The 16,031-nt window shown below is 47.1% G+C and overlaps 2 protein-coding genes across 3 annotated transcripts in view; both read right to left on the bottom strand.

The window, feature by feature from the left end:
- The window catches only part of IRAG2 (inositol 1,4,5-triphosphate receptor associated 2), a gene marked incomplete at its 5' end in the record, with an annotated part of 62,030 nt that extends 55,589 nt beyond the window's left edge, over positions 1 to 6,441 (bottom strand). Inside the window, 4 exons of the mRNA XM_082241242.1 lie at positions 2,279 to 2,459; positions 4,197 to 4,307; positions 5,883 to 5,984; positions 6,108 to 6,441. Of these exons, the coding sequence (XP_082097368.1) occupies positions 2,279 to 2,459; positions 4,197 to 4,307; positions 5,883 to 5,984; positions 6,108 to 6,441 (728 nt within the window). The remainder of the gene's footprint in view (positions 1 to 2,278; positions 2,460 to 4,196; positions 4,308 to 5,882; positions 5,985 to 6,107) is intronic.
- Positions 1 to 16,031, bottom strand: part of GYS2 (glycogen synthase 2) — a 184,238-nt gene that overhangs the window by 98,206 nt on the left and 70,001 nt on the right. The gene's annotated exons all lie outside the window — the stretch shown is intronic.

The raw sequence follows: 16,031 nt of genomic DNA, 5'->3' as shown, positions 1-16,031 counted from the left end.
AGCCCTCATTGGGCGAGAACATTAATGACAAACGGGTTTCAAAAAAGGAACAAAATAATCACAAAGTGGTTCTTTTTTGAGGGGGCGGGAGGCTTCATTCCTCCTTAAACCATTAGTTTAATTATAAAAGCTGGAAGCAGATGATACTTAGAGCAGCTCTGCATTTCACTACACAGAAGAGGTCACTAGTTTACTGCGACAGCAGCTCTGGATAAATTCTCGCATAAGCACAAAACTCAGTGTTACATTTTGCCTGTCACATCCTTGATAAAATATGAGCCACATGGGATAATTGTGATGATACAGCAGCTTCCCACTCCAGTAATCCAAAATTGCGGACAGCAACTTAGTACAGTGGTACCTTGGTTCTCAAACTTAATCCGTTCCAGAAGTCTGTTCCAAAACCAAAGCGTTCCAAAACCAAGGCACGCTTTCCCATAGAAAGTAATGCAAAATGGATTAATCCATTCCAGACTTTTAAAAACAACTCCTAAAACAGCAATTTAACATGAATTCAACTATCTAATGAGACCATTGATCCATAAAGTGAAAGCAATAAACAATGTACTGCAGTCACACAATCAGTCAATCAGTAGCTGAACTGGGTTCCACACAGTCACAAAAAGAAAACAAAATGAGCTGCAACAACAAAAACGCAAAATAAATAGCAAAAATAGGCAGGCCCCAGCGTAACACTCAAAATGGAAGTGTGGCACTCAAAACAGAGCACGTTCAGCTTCCAAAAAGGTTTGCAAACCGGAACACTTACTTCCGGGTTTGCAGTGTTTGGGTTCCAAGTTGTTTGAGTACCAAGGCGTTTGAAAACCAAGGTACCACTGTACTGAACACTTCAGCTAGCAAACAGCTTCCTTCCCCTACTCGTACATTTTCTGTTCTCATAATTGTGCTCTCTCTCACACACATATCACATAAAGGGGAGAATCTTTGAGGGGTCAGGCCCATGAAGCAAGCCTAGCAAAATTTAGCACAGTGGTTCTCAAGCTTTTTCCTCTGAGCTACACTTTCAGAGTGAAAATTTACTGGTGCCCCACTAATTTTTTTGTTATTGATAAGAAATACATGGGGGAGGGGAGGCACCAACTTATAGCAGTGCTTGATTTATAACACAGAAGAAAACTCCTTCATAATATGATCATGGGACATCCAGAAAGTATAATGTAATGCAGCCACATAACAACAGGAATCATACCCAATTTTAATAATGAAAGTGCCTTCTCCAGCACCCTGTTTGAACAGCGATTTTGGGTCACAGTTAGGACCACTTCAGTATCGCTTGATGCTTTTGCTCTCATTTTGAAAAACACCTACCCATATCAAACCAAATATTGAACCAAATACAGTGGTGCCTCGCAAGACGAAATTAATTCGTTCCGCAAGTCTCTTCGTCTTACGAGTTTTTCGTCTTGCGATGCACAGTTTCCCATAGGAATGCATTGAAAATCAATTAATGCGTTCCTAGGGAAACCGCCTTCAGACCAGGTCCGGGGACAGTCTGTCCCCGGACCTCTTCTGAAGTCTGGGGGGGGACAAGGGCTTTTCTTCCCACCCCCAGCATTTTAAAAAACCCCGGGACAGCGGAGGACAGTGTTCCCTCCCCCCCGCCCGGCTTCAGAGCACCGTTCCGAAGCCCGGCGGCGGCGGGAGGCGTTCCCTCCCCCCCGCCCGGCTTCGGAGCACCGTTCTGAAGCCCAGCGGCGGCGGGAGGCGTTCCCTCCCCCCCGCCCGGCTTCGGAGCACCGTTCCGAAGCCCAGCGGCGGCGGGAGGCGTTCCCACCCCACCGCCCGGCTTCGGAGCACCGTTCCGAAGCCCAGCGGCGGCGGGAGGTGTTCCCGCCCCACCGTCCAGCTTTGGAGCTCCGTTCCGAAGCCCGGCGGCAGCGGGAGGTGTCCCCGCCCTGCCGCCAGGCTTCGGAGGAGGTCCGAGGACAGTGGGGAAGATGCGCTGTGCTTCCCCGCTGTCCCTGAGATTTCCCTATGGGCTGTTGTCTTGTGAAGCAAGCCCATAGGGAAATTCGTTTTGCGAAGCGCCTCCAAAACGGAAAACCCTTTCGTCTAGCGGGTTTTCCGTCTTGCGAGGCGTTCGTCTTGCGGGGTACCACTGTAATGAAAAAGTGCATTTACTTCCCCCAAAGAGTCCTGTATATTATTAATGGTTCTGGGAATTGTAGCTCTGAGTCGTAGACCATGGGTACTTTGGGCAAAGGCATGTGCATTAAATGCATGCAACCCAAGAAGCCTTGCAAGACCCGTCAGTTACCAGCTTCTCCTGCAGTCGTCAATCCATTCCTTCATGATGGCATGATACGTTTCCAAGTCCATGGAGATGTCCCTTTGATCAGGATCAAGCATGTTGCACAGCTCCTCCAAACTGCTGTCCTCAGAACTCCGGCTAGTTGTGTATCTCACAAAGTCAACTAATTTGGAAACAGCCACTTTGCCTAAAGGCAACAGTAACAATGAACACTGAGAGCTTGGCCACACCTCCCTTTTCTCAGCTGCTCCCCCCCCCTGGAAAAACTCGCTCTTTACCGCTGACTCAGAACAAATGGCAACCGGGTTTCCCATGGATTGCTGTTCATTCCGATTAGGGGTAAAAAGCAAGTGGGAATGTTCTGAGACTCATGCTTTCTAGGTACGGGACAAGCAGAAGTGTGGGCTGTTAAGTATAATTGATTTAATTCACACAGAAATGAACAAAGTATGTGCAGTGGCGTAGCGTGGGGGGTGCCAGGGGTGCCGGCCGCACCAGGCGCAACATTTGGGGGGGTGCGTTTGGCCGCCCCCCCTCGAGGAAGCGGGAACCTCTCCAAGGCGCAGCGCGCCGTCGGTGGAGGAAAAGAGCCGCGCAGCAGCAGCAGCAAAGCCGGGAGGAGGAGGAGGTGGAGCGAGCCTGCTAATTGCTTGCTGGGAATTAAGCGGAAGGCTGCTCCGAAGCCTGGCGGCGGGAGGAGGTCTCTCCGCCCCACCGCCAGCCTCCGGAAGGCTCCTCCGAAGCCTGGCGGTGGGGCGGAGAGACCTTCTCCCCGCGCCAGCCTTCTGATGGCTGTCCTGAAGACTTGTGCTGGGAACAGTGGCGTAGCGTGGGGGGTGCAGGGGGGGCCTGCCGCACCTGGCGCAACATCTGGGGGGTGCGCAGAAGAGACTCGAGTGCTAAAATCCACGGGTTAGGGGCGCAAATTACTTGCCTTGCCCCGGGTGCTGAGAACCCACGCTACGCCACTGAGTATGTGCATTAATGAAGATTTAAAATAGAAAATGGCTAGATGCGTATTGCTAACATTGGAGTTTTTCCACAGTAGTTTTTCTAAGGGACTCTAAGCTCCTAAATGGGTTAATGATTACCTTTCTGCTCCCCTACTGTTGTAACCTTAGATCATGTGATGAAGGCACTGAGTTGCAAACCTCCATTCTGAAGGGAGTTGCCTTTGTGTCTTTTGTCTCAAGGCACTGTGAAGTAAGGACATGTAAAAGACTCCCTGATAGAGAGAGAAAACAGTTCCAAGCTAAAATGGATGCTGTGGGAAGAGACAGACCACCGGTTCTAGATCTGTTAGAATTATTTCATATTTTACCGAGCTTGTGCCAGACAGCACAAGACATTGCATGGATGTTTTGGGTGTACATTTGATGTTTTAATTTTGTTTTGAAAGTTCTGTCAGCAAATGTTCGAATAATGTTTTTAAGAGCCTAGGCAATGCTTCGTTTCCAAAAGGAGTCAGTTCTTTTACTTCCAGTCTCTTCAAACTGTGCAATATTAATACCTGCAACACGGATGAGCCCAGAGTCAAAGCACCAGGGGTCCGCAGGTCTTGTTTCATAAGCAGAAATATTTCCAGGTCAACATACCTTGATCTAGGTCGACATCTACCGGGGAGAAGTGGGCCTCCCCAGGAGACATAGTCAGTTACCAGTGGGGGCTGAAATTCCTGGCTAGCCCCATGAAAAAATGGCACTGCCCTAATATGGATTTGTATATAACAACGTTATCCAAAAAAAATGTCACACAGGTCCCCAGTGACCACATTCCAAGCACACTGAACCCCTAGAGCACTTAAGGCTCAGAGAAATTGGGCATGCCCAACACTATTTTATGGAGCAAATTAACAAATAAACAAATACACCTGTAAGCTTCCAACAGTTGCAAGAGAAGGTTTTGGGTGCTGGCGTTGCTTTACCTCTCCTTTCTATGTCGCAAGCAGAGAACATAGTAGTCAAAAGGTCTTCCTCACAGATCAGGCTTACTTCAGCGCTTTCGTCATCTTTGTTCTCTGCTGGCAGTCTCCATCCTACAAAGGGAAAGGGCACCGACAGGAGATTTGTTTTCCATGCAGAATTAGGAGTCTTGATTACCAGGGAGCCTGCAGCAGGGCTACAAGTTCTGTACACGGTTTGTTCTAGACCCGAAATAAAAGCTGCGTCAAAAATCCAACAAGAGTTTTAGATTCGTTGGATTGCATTTGAAGGCAATGTTGCTTTTTCTTAAGTTCAGCTCTTGGGGATACTTTTAAAAAGCACTAGATGTTTAAATACTAGCTACTCTCTTACATAAGACCATAAGATGAACTCTGCTGGATCAATAAACAATAATTTTATTATTTATATGTCACCCATCTGACTAACTGTGCCAGCCACCCGGGGTGGCTCCCAACAGAATATTAAAAACACAATAAAACACCAAACATTACAAAACTTTCCTATATAGGGCTGCCTTCAGATGTCTTCTAAAATTCAGATAGTTGTTTATTTCCTTGACATCTGATGGGAGGGCGTTCCACAGGGCGGGTGCCACTACCCTCTGCTTGGTCCCCTGTAAGCTCACTTCTCTCAATGAGGGAACTGCCAGAAGGCCCTTGGAGCTGGACCTCAGTGCTATTTTTCTAGAAAAGGAGGTGCCAGAACTCACCACACCTCCCTTGTTCTCTTATAATGGCAATGGCACACACCTGAGAGATGCCAGAACTGATTATGCAGGGCTGAGGCCTTTTAGGGCTTTAAAGGCTAGCACCAACACTTTGAATTATGCCTGGAAACGTATTGGAACCAATGTAGTTCTTTTAGGATCAGTATTCTATGGTCCCAGTGGCCACTCTCAGTCATTAGTTTAGCTGCCACATTCTGGATTAGTTGTAGTTTCTGAGTCACCTTCTAAGGTAGCCTCATGTAGAGCGCACTGCAGTAACCAGAACATGTACCACTCTGGCAAAACAGCTAAAGGACCCCTGGGCAGTTAAGCCCAGTGAAAGGCAACTATGAGATGCGGTGCTCATCTCACTTTCAGGTTGAGGGAGCCAGCATTTGTCCACAGACAGTTTTCTGGGTCATGTGGCCAGCATGACTAAACCGCTTCTGGCGCAACGGACCACCATGACGGAAACCAGAGCGCATGGAAACACCGTTTACCTTCCTGCTGCAGTGGTACCTATTTATCTACTTGCACTGGCATGCTTTCGAACTGCTAGGTTGGCAGGAGCTGGGACAGAGCTCACCCCATCGTGGGGATTTGAACCGCCAATCTTCTGATCACCAAGTCCAAGAGGCTCAGTGGTTTAGACCACAGTGCCACCCGCATCTCTTCTTGTGAGACAACGCACAGGCAGATAGGGACTCAGCCGGCTTACCAGTTGGAGCTGGTAAACAGCTGCCCTGGACACAGAATTAACCTAAGCCCCCATGGACAGCTGCGAGTCCAAAATGGCTCCCAGGCTGCGCACCTAACTCACGACCCCTAGCAACTAAGATTCAGAAGCATTTACATTTTTGCCATTCTTTCTGCAAGTTTGCATTTTATGCCAAAGTCTTTGACAGTAGCAAGCATCCCTCAACTTATTTAGAAAGAACCACACCTTTTGCCCTTTCCTTACCCAAAGAGAGTCTCTTGCTGACAGGAGAGTTAAATTCCCGGTTAGACAAATTCGGGCTTGAGGTGATGTAGCCACATTCCTGAGAAGGTGCAGCCTTCTGCTCTGCACTGGGGGAACCAGGCAGCTGACTGGCGGAAGATTCCCTGTGTTTGGAAAAGCATGGGGAACTTCCTCCTTGGCTTAGAAAGAGCCATGACTTGTTGGCTCTCTCTCTGTTTCTACTACCTGAAACAGACTCTGAGCGGATGTCCGAGAGGCGCCGGTGACTCGCTGACGCCGCCTGCCGACTTGGGGAGAAGACATTATCACTGAAGGGGCTCAGCAGGTTGTCACAGCCCTGCGCACTGCTGTCACTCGCTTTCAGGGTCCTTTTCTTCAAGATCTCCTCCAAGTTCTTCTTCGCATTGCCCTGTGGGCTGTCAAAGTTCTTGGACTGGAATTTTGGGATCTGCAGGGCAGGATTGGAGGCCTGGTCTTTCATGTTGATGTTCTGGAGCTTCCGGCAAAGGCTGTCGACCGGGTGATGGTGGCGCTTGTCGCGGCTGCTTCCGGAGGACATTTCTCCCCTTCTTTTCAGCCGTTTCTTTAACAAAAGGGAACTGCAAAACAATTGGTTTCATCTTTCAATGCAATTTATTGCTCGGTATTGGAGTCAAGTAGAGTGGTACCTTGGGTTACAGATGCTTCAGGTTACAGACGCATCAGGTTACAGACTCCCCTAACCCAGAAATAGTACCTCAGGTTAAGAACTTTGCTTCAGGATGAGAACGGGGTGGTGGCAGCAGGAGGCCCCATTAGCTAAAGTGGTACCTCAGGTTAAGAACAGTTTCAGGTTAAGAATGGACCTCCAGAACGAATTAAGTTCTTAACCTGAGCTACCACTGCAGACCCACATAAATTCTTTCAAAAAAAGAGGGCCCCTTCAAACATTTTTTTTTGGGGGGGGAGTGTGTATACATTCTGCAACATGTCATTCACACAATATGAGTTCGTTGGCTGTGGGTTTATAACAAGCTGTACACACGCCATTTTGCTAATTGTTCTGTGATTCTTCTCCAACGTTATCACATTATTGCTGTCTGGAGCAGCACTCTCGCACTACAGTGGTACTTCTGGATGCGGATGGGATCCGTTCCGGAGCCCCGTTCGCATCCTGAAGCGAATGCAACCCGTGTGCATGGGTCGCAATTCGCCGCTTCCACGCATGCGCGTGACATCATTTTGAGCGTCTGCGCATGCACGAGCGGCAAAACCCAAAAGTAACATGCTCCGTTACTTCTGGGTCGTCGTGGAGCACAACCTGAAAAGGCTTAACCTGAAGCGACTTCAACCCGAGGTATAACTGTATGGCACAACCAAAAACAGGATAATTCCCTCCCACCCCAGAACGTTTGCAGTATAAAAAGTTACAGGATTTCTGCAGGAAACTACAGAACTTACACCTGGAAGCTTTTTCTAGGTACAAACAGCATCGAAAGAGGAATCAATATCATTGATTATATAATAATAATAATAATAATAATAATAATAATAATAATAATAATTTATTTATACCCCGCCCATCTGGCTGGGTTTCCCCAGCCACTCTGGGCAGCTTCCAACTGAATATTAAAAACAGTACAGCATCAGACATTAAAAACTTCCCTAAAGAGGGCTGCCTTCAGTTGTCTTTTAAAAGTAAAATAGTTGTTTATTGCTTTGACATCTGATGGGAGGGTGTTCCACAAGGCGGGCGCCACTACCGAGAAGGCCCTCTGCCTGGTTCCCTGTAACTTGGCTTCTCACAGTGAGGGAACTGCCAGAAGGCCCTCGGCACTGGACCTCAGTGTCCGGGCAGAACGATGGGGGTGGAGACGCTCCTTCAGGTATACTGGGACGAGGCCGTTTAGGGCTTTAAAGGTCAACACCAGCACTTTGAATTGTGCTCGGAAACGTACTGGGAGCCAATGCAGATCTCTCAGAACCGGTGTTATGTGGTCCCGGCGGCCACTCCCAGTCACCAGTCTAGCTGCCGCATTCTGGATTAATTGCAGTTTCCGGGTCACCTTCAAAGGTAGCCCCATGTAGAGCGCGTTGCAGTAGTCCAAGCGGGAGAATACTGGTTTAATTTATTGTTATTTATTTCATCCATTAATTGCTTCCTACCTTGGAGAGCCACTGCCAGTCAGAGTTGCCAGTATGGGGACAAATGGACAAGGAGTTTGTTCTGACCAAAGCCAGTGTTCCTCTCAGTCTCCTTACATTTACATTTCCTACATACATCAGAAAGAAGCAGTCTTCATCCTACTAGACCAGGGTTTCCCAAATTTGGGTCTCTAGCTGTTTTTTGGACTACGGCTCCCATCATCCCTAGCTAGCAGTGGTCAGGGATGATGGGAATTGTAGTCCAAAAAAACAGGTGAAGATCCAAGTTTGGGAGACCCTGCACTAGACAGCGATTTTACTGCCAGAGATGGAATATACGTTACAATAATATATTATTAATTTGTTTTAAAACATACCATTTTTATATAAGGAAAATCGTTTCAGAAAGGCCTTTCATTTACACTGGAAACCAATAGTCAAAAATACCATTTACTTAAAAATCAAGGCATCCAAAGTATTTGTAGCAAAACCTACTGTGCCTCTTTCTCCTTTAAGAAATTATTTACACCCTGCTTTCCCTGCAAGAACTCAACGTAGTGAAAGCAGCGCTTCACCCCCTCTTTTAATGCTTCATGGCTGAACCTAAAATCTCTCCCATCCTAGTCTTACATTTATTCTCAATAAGTAACTTCAAGAGATAAGAACAGCTTTCTCAACTAACACACAGTAATAAATATTTTAACGAGGAATCTTCCAAAGACAAAGCAAACTAGAGAGGGTGATTTATCAGACCAAAAAAAAAAATCACAGTCTCTCCTGGCTAAATTAGGGCAGTCAGAATATATATTTTTAAAAAAGGGGGGGTTAATTCAGAGAACATGCTTGCAACAACGTTAAGATACTTTAAGAGGAATAATATTAAATCTCAAATAAGTTTGGTGGCCCAACCAATGTAACTTCCTTATACCATAATCCAGACCAGAAAAAGAAATTATAACACAAACCTTTCAGTTCACAACAGGAAAGATTACGTATGGGAGAGAGCTTTGGTTCTCTTTAACTTCATACCTAAAATAGCACAGGAGGGAGACTTCCCCACCCCTTGTCAAACTTTCTCCTTTAAATTAAGTAAAACAAATAAAACAAAGTTCAGGAGAGAAAGAAAACACTTTTAAGTTTCTCTCAGCCAAAAGGTGGCAGGATCTATTCTCTTTTGCTTTTTTTCTGGCAGTGAACTCCGGGAGAGGGGCCTCAACTAAAGTCACGGCCGCCCCAGCTGTGAAAAATCACCTGACCAGAAACACCTGCAATGCGTTGGGTGTTTTAATAAGCAACCGTTGCCAGTTATTATTATCCTCTGTCCACGAATCTTTTCCCTTCCTCCTCTCTGCATTGGTTTGTTATCCTCCGAGTGCCTTCTGTGGCACTAACGAGAGAGATTATAATTTAATGCGAGATCCGGGCAGTTCCCAGAGCCTGCAAATTTGTCTTAGATCACCCTGGAGAACCGAGTTGTGCCAAGTTGTCTGCAAACCCAGAATCATCAGAGCATTGTTTTAGCCTTACTCAAACAGCAGCAAGCCACGTTTCAAGTGCATAAGCCGGCAATCCCCTTCTTAGTGCTATGCTGTGAATATCTGCAGGCGGGAATTCAACAGGCAAGTTGAAAAGCTATATCTGTTGCCTTTCTGCCTGTCATCTCACATAACCATTGAAGGCATTGGGGCAGGGGTAAAGGAGATGCAGTATATTTATTCCCTGCTATTGTCCTCTGATAGGATCGATGCCCTTATCACAAAGGGAAAACATGTACTTGCAGGGGCTCCTTAATGAAAATATGTGTATATTTACTACTGAAACTAGCTTTTGGAAAGGACCCTGCTGTTTCAGTTATCTGCCTCCTAACCAACTGGGGTGGATTATGCTGCTAGATTTCTTTCGGTACTTTGAATGGCTTTGTGGCAGGTTGAAATTCAACAGGAGAAGCTTTTGTCTTTGCTGCAGGGGGGCAGGCTTTACCTGTTGAATTTTATGCCTGTAGAGAGTTTTGCCAAAAGCTCAGGGGCTGTTATGTACTGAAGTTCTCACCCTGGGCCAGCAGGGGGATACTGTAGATAGTTTTCACTCAGGTCCCCATATGCAAATAAGGAATTGAAAGTGGCATTCAGTGATTGGATAGTTACAGAAAGTTGTTACTGTTATTTTGTAGTTGAGCTCTATATAAGCAGGTTGGCTGAACCCTTCAGCCCAATTCTGTTCTGGGCCTGTGAATAAACAAGAGCTCTTTGAAGAATCGCTTTGTCGTCTGATATGTTGACCCACAACTTAACAGGGGCCTTGCCAGATGCATGGAGGCAACTTTATTCATTTTTAAGGGGCAGCAGTGCGCCTGATTACATTTTCCTTGGGACGCTTTGAGAACCGGGTTCCATCCATGAAGGTCTGTCTGGTTGCCGTAAATGTGATCAGGAAGGATTGAGAGGGGTCTGGGGAGAAACGACTCTGCTGTACAAAGGTAAAATTTACATTCATTGCCCCTCCCACTTTTGCTTCTGGCCCTGATCATCCCTCGCGTGTGGCCCCCAGAAGATTGTGCTGAAGGTAATGTAGCACTGGATTAAAATACAGTGGTACCTTGGGTTACATACGCTTCAGGTTACATCCGCTTCAGGTTACAGACTCTGCTAACCCAGAAATATTACCTCAGGTTAAGAACTTTGCTTCAGGATAAGAACAGAAATCGGGCTCCGGCGGCACGGCGGCAGCAGGAGGCCCCATTAGCTAAAGTGGTGCTTCAGGTTAAGAACAGTTTCAAGTTAAAAACGGACCTCCGGAACGAATTAAGTTCTTAACCCGAGGTATCACTATACAGTGGTACCTTGGTTCTCAAACACCTTGGAACCCAAACACTGCAAACCTGGAAGTAAGTGTTCCAGTTTGCGAACTTTCTTCAGAAGCCGTTTTGAGTGTTACGCTTCAGATTTGAGTGCCATACTTCCGTTTTGAGTGTTATGCTGAGGTCTGTCTGTGTTTGCTATCTTTTTTGCGTTTTTGTTTTTGCAGCTCTTTTTGTTTTGTTTTTGTGACTGTGTGGAACCCAGTTCAGCTGCTGATTGATTGTGTGACTGCAGGACATTGTTTATTGCTTTCCCTTTACGGATCAATGGTCTCGTTAGATAGTAAAATCCACGTTAAATTGCTGTATTAAGGGTTGTTTTTAAAAGTCCGGAACAGATTAATCTGTTTTGCATTGCTTTCTATGGGAAAGCGTGCTTTGGTTTTGGAACGCTTTGGTTTTGGAACAGACTTCCGAAACGGATTAAGTTTGAGAACCAAGGTACCACTGTAGAAAACAGATGAGGAAGCTGTGCCTCTCCAGACAGACTCCGGATCACTGACATGCAGTACTGCCTGTGAAAACGCCTGGCGCAAAACATCTGGTGGTCTTCCAGATGCCACGGGCTCTTTCTGTAACATTGAAGTTGTGTGATGCTTTCTGAAAACAAATGTCTGCCTGTTGATGGAATGGAAGGGTCTGTAGAACTCACCTTAGCTTGGGTTCACCATTTTGTTTCCAAGCACCTGTGACAGCTCGCTCTGTCGCATGGCTCATTTCTTGACTGGAAGATGAGGCCACATGATGCCGGTGCCATTTAACGGAGCGGCTCAGCGCTGAGGCCTCATTCATGTCCCCTTGAGGCTGCTGTGCCCTCGATGGTGGGGACAACTCTTTGCTCTGCCAGGTTCACTGAGGCAGGAGAGAAGGTCAGATAACGCTCTCGCCTCAAGGGAATCTGCCATTGCAGGAATGAAGTCAGAAGGGGGGAAAAGGAGAGGGAAACATGCCTCTGTTTGTGTGTTCCAGGGGACACATGAAACTCCTTCATCTAGGGCAAATGTGGGGAACTTTTGGTCTGCCCGGCATTGCTGGACTACAAGCCCCATCAGCCCCAGCAAGCATGCCCAATGGTCAGGGATGATGGGAGTTGTAGTTCAGTAACTCCTGGAGGGTCAAAGGTTCTCCACACCTGATTTGGGGTCTCCTCACCCCACTGCAATGCCCAGCCGGGGTGGAAGAAGGGGTGTGTGGGCTGCCCCGGGTGTCACCACTGAGGGGGGTGACAAAATGCCAGACGGCACTCACTGCGGGGCCTGCAGTGCACCCAAGCCACGCATCTCTCCCGGGCGTGCCGCCCCAGGTGCCCGATTGGCTTCCTCCGCCACTGTGCCCAGCACTAGGCATGATGGCTAATATGTTCAACCTTCACAGCCAGAGGCTGTATGCCTTTCATAGTGGGGGAGGAGAGCTGAAAATAATGTCAATATATTTCACATCTGGCAAACAATGCAGCCCTTTGGTGTCCGATAGTACATGAGTAGACGAGTCTTAAAAGCCCGGGACACAATATCATCATCATCATCATCATCATCATCATCATCCCAGTTACAGATAGGTAGCCGTGTTGGCCTGCCATAGTCAAAGTAAAAAAATTCCTTCCAGTAGCACCTTAAAGACCAACTAAGTTAGTTCTTGGTATGAGCTTTCGTGTGCATGCACACTTCTTCAGATACACACTGAAGATGTGTGCATGCACACGAAAGCTCATACCAAGAACTAACTTAGTTGGTCTTTAAGGTGCTACTGGAAGGAATTTTTTTATCATCATCATCTTCCAACGAAGATTAAAAATACATTAAAATGTCACACATTAAAAACTTCCTTGAACAGGGCTGCCTTCAGATGTCTTCTAAATGTCAGGTAGTTGTTTATTTCCTTCACATCTGCTGGGAGGGCATTCCACAGGGCAGGTGCCACTACCAAGAAGGCCCTCTGCCTGGTTCCCTGTAACTTGGCTTGTGGATCGAGGGCCCGACCCCGCTATGTGAAATAAATACACAAGGACACGTGATATAAGGTTAATGGGCAAGAAAAGGCGACTCGCTGAGGGACGACGACGAATGAGGAGGAGGCGGAGCTAGCACCACAGCATTAAGCTGCTACACACGCCCCCTGGAGGCACCTGGTTGGCCACCTCCGGTGGGCGTGGGCGCCAGCCAGGTAGGAGGGGAGGGGGCTAATGCCCCCTACCAGGGGCGGAGCTCGGTCTCCCGCCCACAACCACTCCCCTCTCTTCCAGGGAGGAGAGTCTTTCTCGCAGTGAGGGAACCGCCAGAAGGCCCTCGGCGCTGGACCTAGATGGATTGTTGACCTGATCCAGCAGTCTCAAAGTTCTTAAGGACTTCTTGCGTGACAGAACTTCCTTCCCCTCTATTCCGCTCACACACACTGTGCTCCCTAATCCATTCTTGGTTTTCTCTCAGCCCTCCAGATGTGGGGGAACAGGGGTGTGTGGGGAGAAGAAAGGAAGCGCCATGCACAAGTTCTTACGACAATGGGACAACTTAGTTGCAATCATCCTATTGTCTCTTACCAATGCCTTGTTTCCTATCGAGATCTTGAAAAGACCAGATCAAGCTATTATTTGGGCATACAGTGGTACCTCAGGTTACATACGCTTCAGGTTACAGACTCCGCTAACCCAGAAATAGTGCTTCAGGTTAAGAACTTTGCTTCAGGATGAGAACAGAAATCGTGCTCCGGCGGCGCGGCAGCAGCAGGAGGCCCCATTAGCTAAAGTGGTGCTTCAGGTCAAGAACAGTTTCAGGTTAAGAACGGACCTCCGGAACGAATTAAGTACTTAACCTGAGGTACCACTGTATATGGGCACATGCCTTGAGTGGGGGTGGGAACTGATCTTTGTTCAGAATGACCTTCCAATGTTTCAAAAGGAAATTAACATGTTCCCTTCCCTTCCGACAGCTCCCGTTGATGAGTTCTGGTCCAAGGGAAGGCATGACCTAAAAGCTGCCATTTCCTGTTTGACTGGACATAGACGAGACATCAGTTTTGCCACATAATCGATATTGTAGAGTCAGCCTTGAGAAGAGAAGATCACCAGATCAGCAGGACCTTTTGTTAGAGGAAACTCCAAGGGTGCTTTGCTCGGACTGAAAGACCTTTGAAAGGGCAGCGCTCAGTCTGACTTGACATGGCCCATCGCAGAGTCCCAACTGCTGCAGCTGAACTTTGGGGGCAATTTCTTCATCGCCAGCTAAGCTTTGGGGCAAGTATCCCACAAGCCCCGTCGAAGGTACACATCCTTCAGTCTGTAACCTTTGTCGTATTCCGAAGACGCACCTCTTTGCCCTGACCTTTGACACCTGATATATAAAGACTTTTAGAAGCCACCCTATCCTCTTGACTGTTGCTGTTTTTAAGATTTTGTTTTAATTGGTGTAACCCACCCTGGGACCTTATGGCGAAGGGTAGATAAGAACTCTAACAAATTGGAAGAAATGCTTTTCAACCCATGATTATTGGTTGTTGAATGTCTGCAAGTTGTGTTGATGTGAAAATTGAGAGGATGAGAAGATGTGCTGGGTGCGAGGAAAGCGAGATGATTGAATGATTAGGACTACATTTTTATAGTTTGCAATTTATAATAATAATAATAATAATACTAGCAGCTATGGTGGCTCATTTACCAGAAGTAATGTATTAAGCGTTAACTCTGGAAGTATATACCGTACAGTGGTACCTTGGGTTACATAGGCTTCAGGTTACGGACTCCGCTAACCCAGAAATAGTGCTTCAGGTTAAGAACTTTGCTTCAGGAAGAGAACAGAAATCGTGCTCCGGCAGCGTGGCAGCAGCAGGAGGCCCCATTAGCTAAAGTGGTGCTTCAGGTTAAGAACAGTTTCAGGTTAAGAATGTACCTCCAGAACGAATTAAGTACTTAACCCGAGGTACCACTGTACTTGATTCTGACCATACTAAGTCCCCTGGTATATATTTTGAGGGGCGTGTTCCAAGTTATAGAGAACCAGGCACAGGGCCTTCTCAGTAGTGGCACCCGCCCTGTAGAATGCCCTCCCACCAGATGTCATAGAGAAAAACAACTACCAGACTTTTAGAAGACATCTGAAGGAAGCCCTGTTTAGGGAAGCTTTGAATGTTTAATAGACTATTGTATTTTAATATTCTGTTAGAAGCTGCCCAGAGTGGCTGGGGAAACCCAGCCAGATGGGCAGGGTATAAATAATAAATTATTATTATTATTTTATTAATTATATATCTAGTCCAGCATCGTGTTCTCACAGTGGCCGACCTGTGCCTGTGGAAAACCCACAAATAGAATTTGGACTGCTCTCCCCTCCTGCGGTTTCCAGAAATTGGTATTCTCTATAAGCCCTAGTACCTCTTGGTACCGCCAAGACCATATAACACCAGTCCTGAAAGACCTACATTGACTCCCAGTACGTTTCCGAGCACAATTCAAACTGCTGGTGCTGACCTTTAAAGCCCTAAATGGCCCTGGCCCAGTATACCTGAAGGAATTATTATTATTATTATTTCAGCAGTTAACCACTACAGTGGTACCTCTGGATACGAACGGGATCCGTTCCGGAGCCCCGTTCGCATCCAGAAGCAAACGTAACTAGCGGCGGCACGTCTGCGCATGCACGTGTCATTTTTTGCCGCTTCTGCGTATGCCCGTGATGTCATTTTGAGCGTCTGCGCATGCACAAGCGGCGAAACCCGGAAGTAACACGCTCCGTTACTTCCAGGTTGCCATGGAGCGCAACTCGAATGCGCTCAACCTGAAGTGCATTCAACCCGAGGTATGACTGTACAGGTGAACGACCAAACTTTGTGAGAGCTTCATTAGCAGGGATTGGCTCTGAGCGTCACTCAGCAGTAGCGAATGTGATGCCTTCCAGATAGTTCAGGGATAGGGGACTTGTGGCCCGCAGGATATTTTGGGACTCCGACTCCCATCATCCTCGGCCATCAAGGCCAATGGTCAGGGATGATGGGATCTGTAGTCCAGCGAAATCTGGAGGATGCCACATTGGCTGCCCACAGTATAGTTAGAAGGAGATGTTTCACTGATTCTTGATTGTTGGAAGAGAGGATTGCAGTGTTCCTTGCAAAACGACAACCGCTCTGCTTAAAACCAGGCGCTCTTGACTAAGGTCATGATGGGGATAAATTGCTCCCTT

The sequence above is a fragment of the Podarcis vaucheri genome (genome assembly GCF_965113315.1).
Source record: "Podarcis vaucheri genome assembly, chromosome: 10".
Classification (NCBI taxonomy): Eukaryota; Metazoa; Chordata; class Lepidosauria; order Squamata; family Lacertidae; genus Podarcis; species Podarcis vaucheri.
The sequence above is the reverse complement of the archived record's forward strand: the minus strand, read 5'-3'. Positions and strand labels throughout refer to the sequence as shown.